Genomic DNA, 11267 nt, shown 5'->3' with positions numbered 1-11267 from the left:
ATATATATATATATATTGACCATTTTCTAGAAACGGAAGTCAAAAATGTTTTCACTTTGGAAAAAAAGTGATATCGCATTAATAAAATAGACTCTTAAAAATTTATCGAAGCAGTAAACAGTATAGATTAAAATTCAATTTTTAATTTTATTAGTAAATTAATTTAAACTTGTATTTTTTTCGGCACAAGTCTTTATTATTGTGTTAAATGCTTTACATTCCAGCTGTCTTTTATTTAAAAATTGAGTTAAATAATATTCTAATCTTGTGAAACGTACTGAAACTGGACATTTATATACTTGATAAAAATATTGAATTTTTGACAATCATAAATTTCATTTCATGTTAAGAATTGTGCTTCATCCTTTTTCCTGCAATAATACAATCTTTGGACAGGATTTGCAATAATACAATCTTTGTCAAAACATACTTTTATAAAATGTAAAATTAAACATCTTGGGCATTCTATGCGGTGCATAATTTTACACTAGATAGAGGCTGTTTATTATCGACCTAAGGTGTTTGACAAGGTTGTTATAGTTGCGCAACACAAACTCAATTCAACTTTAGGTGTCTTACTTTTGCACCTATTGGAAGTTGTTAATCATTGACCTTCAATATTTTATTTAAACCTTCAGATATTAATAGCCAACCTGAAGTATTTTATTTCATGCTTAATTTAGGTTGTTTATTATAGACCTAAGGTGTTTGACAAGGTTGTTATAGGTGCGCAACACAAACTCAATTCAACCTTAGGTGTCTTATTTTTGCATCTATTGGAAGTTGTTAATCATTAACCTTCAATATTTTATTTAAACCTTTAGATATTTTTAGCCAACCTAAAGTATTTTAGTTTATACTCAATTTAGGTTGTTTATTATGGACCTAACATGAATGACAAGATTGTTATAGGTGCGTACCATAAACTAATTTCAACCTAAGGTGTTTTATTTATATACCTATCGGAAGTTGTTAATTATTTGCCTTATGTATTTTATTTTATAACTTAAAATATTTATTAACCTACTTAATGTGCTTAATTTTATACTTCACAGAAATTGTTATATATTTACCAAAAGTATGCGACAAGGTTATAATGGATGCACTACATAACCTCATTTCTACCAATATTCTATTTATACACCTATCGGAAGTTGTTACTTATTTACTTTCGGTATTTATTTTACACTTTTAGACATTATAAGTGTTTTATTCTATACTTCATTGAGGTGGTTAATTATCTACCTAATGTGCTTGACAAGGTGTGCATGCCATAACTTTATTTCCACCTCAGGTGTTTTACTTTTACACCGATTGAAATTTATTATTTATCAACTTTAGGTTGGGAAATTATATCCTTAGCGTTAAATTATCAACTTTAGGTAGAAAATTACCAACTTCCAATCGGTATAAAAATTAAACACCTCAGGTAGATATGAGGTAAAATTACGTTAAATAGCAACCTTGGCAGATGCGATTGATTTCAATTTCAAAAAGACTTTATAAAAATACCACAACACCCATTTTTTGCAAGGGTCTTCATTTCATACTAATATATGAAAGGAATAAATAGCAAATTTTCCTTCTTAATCTTTATTATCAATTAGAAGTGTGATAAAATCAAATGATCTTAATGTGTGTACGGTATTCTAAATGAAGAAACAAAGAAAATGAATTCTAAATGAAGAAACACTACAAAGTTTTTGTTTTCTTTTGCATTTAAAAATAAAAGTCACTAGTTTAATATGTTTATAACTTAATTCTTCTAAAATGTAGAAGAATAATTTTCATTTCTACAAAGAAACGTTTTTATATTTGTAAGAATTATTTATTTGACTCTAATATATTCCTTTAAATTTTTTTAATAAACAAGTATTAAACTCTTTCAAAGCGCAACTTATTTTGGCGAGATTTTAAATCATGTAAATTAACACGAAGAATGCAAATAAATATCTAAGGGGTGTTCGTTTGTCTTTTTTTTATTTCTACTCCCAAAGTGCTCCCTTATCAGCAAAGGAATTTCGATTGTTGCACAAGGAATGTCGGAACAGCCTGGGGCTTTCGAAGGGAATTTGAATAAGAACATCAAATAAATTTATCTCTGCGCGAAACTGTAAAAAGTATCTTATGAAAATCGAGAAACAATGCCCTTTAGTGTGAAAAGATTTTTTTTACGCATTTCATTGCACGAATTTTTTTCTTTTTTTACTTTTCACTTTTTCTATGTATTGTCTCTTTTTTTAACTCTAAAATTAGAAGAAAAAGAAGAAAACGGTTTTTTTTTCATCACTTTTCTTTCTCTCTGACTGTGACAATTTAAAATGAAAGTGAGATAAGATAAAATAGTTCGCGTTTGATTGAAATGAAATTAGTTAAATCGTTACGCTTTAGAAAGCGAGTTTAAAATACTTTAAAATAGATTATGTGAATATAAGGAGTAATTTCAGTAAATGTATAAAAAAAATGCCGAATTTTTTTTTAGAAAGAAAAACAATAGCAGTGTTAGAATTAATATTTTTAATTCCAGAAAGAAAGTTTTATATTAAAAAAAAGGAAAAATTAACACGCTTGCAGTGTAATCTAAACAACGATAAGGTTTAAAATATTTATATGGAGAATGCATAAAATTTCTATATAGTTTTTTCATCACATTTCTTTCACTCTGAAAGTGACAATTTAAAAATGAAAGTGAGATAAGATAGAATAGTTCATGTTTGATTGAAATTAATTAAATCGTTACGCTTTAGAAAGCGAATTTAAAATTCTTTAAAATAAATTATTCAGTAATTTCAGTAAATGTATGGGAAAAAAATGCCGAATTCTTTTTTAAGGAAAAAAAAATAGCTGCGCATGAACGAATATTTTTATGCGATTAAGTGAGTTTTACAATAAAAAAAAAGAAAAAAACTAACACGCGTGCAGTGTAATCTGAACGTTAAGGCTTAAAATTTTTATATAGAGAATGTATAAATTTTGTTACGTGAATTCAGACTGAAAAAATGTACCATTAAATAAATGTATAAATTTTTTATAATATAATACTTTAAATATTAATATACATATTTCACGGTATATTCATAAAAATGTTATGGAGATAATTAAATTTAAATTGTGACTTTAGATTTTTTTGGTCACTCTTTTTCCTGAACATGACTTTCATAGTAGTCTCATCATATTAAAGATGAGCTCGGTTTCATTCCCCATATTCGCCAAAACTTTCAATCCGAGTTCATGATTGATGAGACTTTTTTTATTCCGAGTCCATGATTGATGGGACTTTATTTACTCCGAATTCATGATTGATGAGACTTTTTTATTCCGAGTTCATGATGGATGAGACTTTTTTATTCTGAGTCCATGATTGATGAGACTTTTTTATTCCGAGTTCATCCGTACAAAATGACTTTGATATTGAGACTGGAATCAATAGGAATTTTTGAGCCAGGTGACTTACAATTCTTGCTCAGAATTGATAGGATTTCTTTGAGCTCGGATTAGCTATGCCGAAGACATTCAATTCATGTCCGGGATTGGTAGAAATTGTTAGAGCCTGAGCATTCATGTGTCCATATATTTACAATCCAAGACTGGGAATATCTTCAACTCAGAGGATAGAGCACTCGCCGCCCAATGAGGTGACTGAGGGGTTTGAACACATTCTCGTGGTTGATACGCATTCTCGGCTCCCCGCTCGCACTAACGTTAAATATTATCATTCATAGCTAAATGATGAGTTAAAATCCGGTTGCCGTCGTGTCAACCATGGGAAGTTTTCGTGGTTTTCCTCACCAATTAATGCATATGCGAGTTAGGTCCATCAAAATGTCCTCCACGAAGGCTAGTTTGCCCTTAATGCTTGATTTAGAAGTGTCTTTGTCTATCGGGTAAGGTTCAAAATTAAAAGACTACGGATTTGAACATTGATATTTGCGGACTCAAAATTGGGTGGGCTGCTCAACGATGGGTATAAAGTAAAATAAAATCCATGTCCGGTATCAGTTTAATTAGTTTATTTATTTTTCTTTTACACTGAGCTCGTTTTTTTTTTCAGTTTTAGTTTGCATTGTAAAAAAAATAGACAAAACTATATATACAAATAAAAACCATGGAGAAAGTTCATTTGACATTATTTATTTTGAATTAATGACATTTTTTTAATTCTAATTTATTTATGCTTGATATTTACACATTTTTATGCTTAACATTTAAATCAGATTTTGAAATACCTGCCTCGTTGAAAGTTGTAAAAAAATATACTAACTTGGAGTCAGTTTCCGAAAACTTAGGAGCCTATTATATTAGGTACCTGCCGAGGCTTCCGGGCATTACCCATCTCATATTTATAATATACCCTACGAATGTTAAACCGACAATATTTATGTTCTAAATCTGTATCGATTCTTAAATGCCTGTTTAGTTTGAAGTTAGTAAGAAAACTTGATCATGAACCCGTTCCTGAAAACTTACGCTGGGCTTGGTTTTCGCTCATCTCACCTATAAAATATATATCATTCAACTGTCTCAGTATTTTTTTACTAAAATTTTCAATTTTTTCTTACTTATGATTTTTTATTTTATGAGCACAGATTAATGATCACCGTCTAAGTAAAATTTACTAAGAAACCATCGAACTATGATGTATTAAATTGAGGTTGGAATATAATAAAAAAAAGGCTTGAAAGTAATAATGATTTTTATCGCAATTACGTATCACCTTTCTTGAAAAATCAAAAGTCTTCTATAGTTCATCTTTTCACCATCTTTATCTGGAAGTTCTGATAAATGTTTTGTTTCATCATCTTCTTTCTTCGATGACACTGTGTGTTTATTTATCTTTCTCTGTGTTCCTTAAGGACTATGATGTTTTCTTTACCTCTCTCTTTTTTTTTGTTTTAGGTCCAAGGAATTGTTCTAAAAAGGAATTCCCATGTGCCAACGGACGCTGCATCCCATCTGATTGGCGGTGCGACGGAACCAATCAGTGTGGAGATAACAGTGACGAAGATTGCTGTGAGTAGTTACTACTGCAGATGTTATTTTCCCTTGCAATAAATTTTTTTAACATTGTTCTAGCAATCGGAAGATTTTATTGAGACTTTGCTTTCAGCAATTTCCAGAAATGTAGCGTTTGTTTCGTGTTCTTAATTTCGCCTCTCGCGAATAAATATTTCTGGTGCGTTGTTTTCTTACTTGCAAAATCAAAATCAAGTCAATTACTTTCTGTTGGGAAGAATGTAACTTTTTTTAAACTTTTATTCTTCTAGGCTTCTGAAAATCTTGAGAAGTAACTTGAATGATAGAATTTTTTTTTCTTCTTAAATCGAGCTATTTTGCTTACTTAAGATACCTATACTGATAAGTAATATTTTCATAGCAGTTTCAGCCCGATTTCTTAATAGCGGATACGGTTTCTTTGCAGAATTCAAGCATATTATGGTCGTTTCAGATACTTTTTAATTTCGATATGGTGTAAAGGATATTTATCCAGGAAAAATAAATAAAATAGTTTAAGAATTAAGGTAGAATTTTTTTCTTCTTAAATGGGGCTATTTTGCTTGCCTAATATACCTATACTGATAAGTAATATTTTCATAGCAGTTTTAGCCCGATTTCGCAATAGTGGAAGTGGTTTCTTTGTAGAATTCAAGCATATTATGGTCGTTTCAGATACTTTTTAAATTCAATATGATGTAAGGATATTTATCCTGGAAAAATAAATAAAATAGTTTAAGAATTAAGATAGAATTGTTTTCTTCTTAAATTGAGCTATTTTTCTTACTTAAGATACCAATACTGATAAGTAATATTTTCATAGCAGTTTTAGCCCGATTTCTGAATAGTGGAAGTGGTTTATTCTTTGTAGAATTCAAGTATATTATGGTCATTTCAGATACTTTTTAATTTCAATATGATGTAGGGATCTCCAGGAAAAATAGCTAAAATCGTTTAAGAAAAAATTATTTACTAAATAAATATTATAATGAACATGGCCTCATTTCAAAATTGTAAAATAAAGAAAAGTAAGTCCCTTTAAGAGGGATCAAGAGGGATCTTGTCGTCCTATCAAGAATTTCTGTAAAGATATCAATTCGATGGTTGGAACTGAGAGGCCGAAGCTCCCAGTCTCTACGCCAATAATTCTAAATTAAAAGTAATTGAATTATTCCCAACGAACAGTTAGGAGCAAGGGAAGAGATCCATGGTTGGCAATTTATCGAAGGATAACTTAGCCAAACATAAAGCCAACCTTAATCAAACAGACTGTGAGAATTAGTATAACCATGTAACTGAAAAAATTTTGCGGTAATAAATAAAGAATAAAGAGTTATAAATAGATATTGTTTTTCATTTAGTCGCGACAGTTAATTAATGAGTTTTACATTTTATTGAAATACAAAATTAGCAGTTACATTGATTGTTAAGAAAAGAATAAAATATATTAGCTTTTTATAAAATGTAAAAAAATTTTTTTGTTTAATTAGGTTTAAGAATGATTAAAAAATAGTTTAGGAAATATGTAATGTCCTTTGGGGCATCACAAATATTAGAAAAATATTACAGAGGGAAAAACTTCAAGAAAACTACTTCACTATTCAGTACCAGTAATATGTTTCAAAATATTAATTCTTCAAAACCATTTGCGTACTTAAATATCGAAATATTGTATTTGTATTACTAAAAAAATGCATTGAAAGTTTCANAATCGCTTAAGAAAAAATTATTTACTAAATAAATATTATAATGAACATGGCCTCATTTCAAAATTGTAAAATAAAGAAAAGTAAGTCCCTTTAAGAGGGATCAAGAGGGATCTTGTCGTCCTATCAAGAATTTATGTAAATATATCAATTCGATGGTTGGAACTGAGAGGCCGAAGCTCCCAGTCTCCACGCCAATAATTCTAAATTAAAAGTAATTGAATTATTCCCAACGAACAGTTAGGAGCAAGGGAAGAGATCCACGGTTAGCAATTTATCGAAGGATAACTTATCCAAACATAAAGCCAACCATAATCAAACGACAATGAATTAATGAGTTTTACATTTTATTGAAATACAAAATTAGCAGTTACATTGATCGTTAAGAAAAGAATAAAATATATTAGCTTTTTAGAAAATGCAAAAAAAAAAAATTGTTTAATTAGGTTTAAGAATGATTAAAAAATAGTTTAGGAAATTTTAACTGCTAGGAAAAATGTAATGTCCTTTGGGGCATCACAAATATTAGCAAAATATTAGAGAGGGAAAAACTTCAAGAAAACTACTTCACTATTCAGTACCAGTAATGTGTTTCAAAATATTAATTCTTCAAAACCATTTGCGTACTTAAATATCGAAATATTGTATTTGTATTACTAAAAAAATGCATTGAAAGTTTCAAATTTGAAATATAAAACAGGAACAGTTTTTTTTCTGTTGCATGAGATTTTTAGCACATCTTAAATACTTTCGTATCGCCGATTTTATATCAGGTTTTAATTGGTTTTTCTATCGAAGCTAAATTTGTCTCAGAAGGATAATTTTAGTTTATTTTTTGTCGAAATGTAAAGGGGGATGCAAAAATGTATAAATGTTGCTATAAATTTCAAGAGGAGTTAGGATACTGTATCAAGATTATAACTACATAGAAACCCATGCTAGGGGATCTTCACTATTCTGAGCGTTTTCTTCGAGTGCGTCTGAACAGAGCAAAATAGGAAAGTGCTCTTAGCTGCATACGTCGACATTTCCAGGGTAGGGGCTTTTATGGAATTGTAATCCTGATTATGTGCCCTAAATCCTCTAGAAGTTTGTAGCAACATTTAGGCATCTCCCTGTTATATATATAGCATTTTTAAACTTGCACATTACAACAAAAAATAGACACAGAAATGTCATTTTATAAAAAAAATCTGTAGCCTTAGGAGTAACACATTCGAATTAATCCGAAATCCTGAAAAATGTCTTCTCATCTCCTTCTTTCTTAGATGAATGATCTTTTTTCACATCCGTATTAAAAAAGGCCAAGTTTAAAAGCAACAAAAAATTTGTTGCCCAGTTATTTTAGAAACATATTATCTTAGTATCGTTTACCTTGCCACATTAAATATGTGATCATATGAAAAAGAATTCCTTGAAAGACTTCGTTTTTTGTTCCTTTTCTTGAAAAAAAATTTTTTTTTCTACCCTTAACTGTATTTTGCGCAATTTTTATATATAGCGCTTATTTTATATTCCGATTTATTTTTGTTAAGCAGTTTTTTTCGACATATACTCGATTGAATGTCCGAATGAGAAATTCAATAACTGCGACATTTTCTTTTTCTGTTGATTAAAATATTTTCCTTCTCTTAAAAAATATTTTGCGTATAACCCATAAGATAAATATAAAATAGTATGTAGGCTAAATATCTGTAGCAAATAGCACGTAAAATTGATAAATGTATTTTTTCTTACAAAATCAAATAGATTCCGTATCAAAAGGAATATAATTTAAAAAACCTCTAATTTTGCTTTTAATCAGAACATTTTAGTACACTAAAATGTATTTCGTTCTCTAAAATACGCAAAATACTTTTTTTGTGATATACGTTATTTCTAACACATTTTTGCTCGCGTAATGTCATATGTATGAATGGAAGAAATAGAATTTATAAAGAATAACGGAACTCTATTTTTCAGTTAAAATATATTCTATGTCTAACACACTTGGGAATATAAAACACTGAACGTAAAATATGTAAAATACGTAAAACACATTTTATGTAATAACACATTTTATTTATTTATTTATTTATTCAAAGCTAAGATTATGAAAAATAATCCTTTAAGTCTCTATTTCTATTTTTAGACAAAATATTTTCCCTACGCTAAAACGTATTCTCTGCACAACATAACCTCCAGCAATTCATCTGGAAAAGAAAACAATAGAAAAACAGTTTGAGTCTTTGATCCATTGACTTTTAAAGGGAGAAACAAATACTGCATAATAGTTTTCGAGCAAAAATGGTCTGAATTCTAAGTCCAAAACGAGAAATATTCTATTTTTAAAATATTCTAAGGCATCAATCAAGCTTTGGCCCTTTCACCAGTGACAGTTTAAAGAAACATTAATATGAGAATTTTGAATAAGAAGTGATGTATCAGTGTTTTATGAGATGCAGAAAAGAAGATTCGGAGTTAGCGATGCGATTTTTTTTTCTTTATGCAACCGAGAGATTTTTGTCCTGAAACAAATGAGCCGCAATATGTTTCCGTCTTCGCTGTTGACTTTCTTGCTTTATTCAAGGGAAACGTAGTCTTAGTTTTATTGGAAATAGACAATGTGGCTCAGGGTAATGAGGTTTGGATGAAGTAATTTTTTATTTTTTATTTTTGAAAAGCAATAAATGAGCCATTAAAGACAAAAAACGTTGAAGTGAATTTAAAGAAAAAAAAAGAATGTAGCATTTTTACTAAGATAATTTGGAAAACTGTGCAATTCTGTTGAAATCAAAATATTTTCCTACAATAAAATGTGTTTTGCTTTCTCAAATACGCAAAATAAATTTTTTATTTTACACATTTTTCGCTAGCGCATTTTAATTAGCGTAATGTCAAATGTATGAGTGATTAATATATGTGTCACTATCACTCTTATATTTATCACTCATATTATATCACTCATATTTATCGCTCATATGTATATCACTCATATATATATATCATGAACTATGAGTGATTATCACTCATAGTTCATTATATGAGTGATTATCACTCTCATCATTAACTTCATTAAACGACAAAGAATAAAATGGGCAGGCCACGTTATCAAAATGGACGAAAAAGAATCAGGCTGAATTTCAGATGGATGGATGGCCTAGAGAAAGAGCTTATACATAATGAGAACATAATGTGGCTCATTTGTTTTTGTCCAGAAACAAATGAGCCACATTATGTTCTCTTCTCTGCTGTTGACTTATTTTATTCAAGAGAAATGTAGTTTTAGTTTTGTTGCAAATAGACAGTATGGACCAGGGTAATGAGGTTTGGATGCAGTTGTTATTTTTTTGTAAAGCAAAGAATGAGCTATTAAATGGTATTAAAGTTATTTTAAAGAAAAGGAAAGAATGTTCCTTTTTTACTTAGATAATTTGGAATGCTTTCAATCGTAAGAAGAATATTTCGGTGAACGAAATACTGAGTGAAATCGCAATTTGGTTTAAAATTGGTTTTGAAATAAAAGAAAAAAATCGGCATTGAAGACATAAAAATATTTTCGACTATTTTGGGATATTTGAAGAAATTTCGTAATATAATGTTAAATGACATTGAAAGAAATCAAAAATTAGTTCGAGATAAATTTGTTAAGAATGCATAATTTTTATCTGAAAATAATTCCGAAGAATATAGGGTTTTTTGAAGAGTTTTGGCAAAAATGTTAAGTGACGTTGAAATAATTTGGAAAACGATGGGAAATGTTTCTTTGAACAACATGTTTTCAGCAGTAGAAAAACTGTAAAAAATCAGTTTTAATTTAAAGTAAAATAAGGAACTTCTTCGTAGATTTGTTATTCATATTTAAATACTTTAGGAAATTTAAATGAAATTTTATTGAAATTATATACATATATAATATTCGAAGATAGCGAAATGATAACAAATAGCCAATCACAGAACACTTGCTGTTAGTAACGCACAAAACAGCCAATTAAAATTGAGAACGCATGCGTGTGTGAAGGTAATAATTTTTGATAATGCTGCTTGCTAAAATGTTACAACTAAACTTACAATCTAAAACTGAGTGAATCCAGTTTTTTCTCATTCAATTCAATATTGTTTTGGTTGTCATCAGCATAAAATTGACAAAAGTCGTAAAGGTATTCGCGATCGCAACGAACTATAGGGGGCGTTGTTGTATGAGACGCATACCTGCGATTTCTACATGAACCGTCATTCAGTTACTCTGGAGACGTCTTTAATGTAGCGTGTAACATTGCAACGTTCCTTCCTTAATGTGGCTTATTAAATTTAAAAAAGAAAAATGTTTGATATCCTTTCTTATACAACCGAAAACAAGATGGTATCTCTTTTTATTAGAGAAGGAATATCCAAAACACATCGGAAAAATATTTGTACATTAACAGAAAAAAATATGCATATTCTTATAAGAGTTAAAACCTAATGCCCGAGAAATAGTTTTACTAAATTTAATGATATAACATGAAAGGCCCATTTAAACTTTACATTCTATAGTTTTAAGAATCATATTACTTCAAAAATTAAAATGAACAAAAAGTATACATAAAC

General features: G+C 29.1%; 1 protein-coding gene across 1 annotated transcript in view; it reads left to right on the top strand.

The window, feature by feature from the left end:
• LOC122271649 (low-density lipoprotein receptor-related protein 4) overlaps nt 1-11267 on the top strand; it is a 397919-nt gene that overhangs the window by 181267 nt on the left and 205385 nt on the right. Inside the window, exon 4 of the mRNA XM_043053650.2 lies at nt 4897-5010. Within this exon, the coding sequence (XP_042909584.1) occupies nt 4897-5010 (114 nt within the window). The remainder of the gene's footprint in view (nt 1-4896; nt 5011-11267) is intronic.

This window comes from Parasteatoda tepidariorum, chromosome 8 (assembly GCF_043381705.1).
Source record: "Parasteatoda tepidariorum isolate YZ-2023 chromosome 8, CAS_Ptep_4.0, whole genome shotgun sequence".
Lineage (NCBI taxonomy): Eukaryota > Metazoa > Arthropoda > Arachnida > Araneae > Theridiidae > Parasteatoda > Parasteatoda tepidariorum.
The sequence above is the reverse complement of the archived record's forward strand: the minus strand, read 5'-3'. Positions and strand labels throughout refer to the sequence as shown.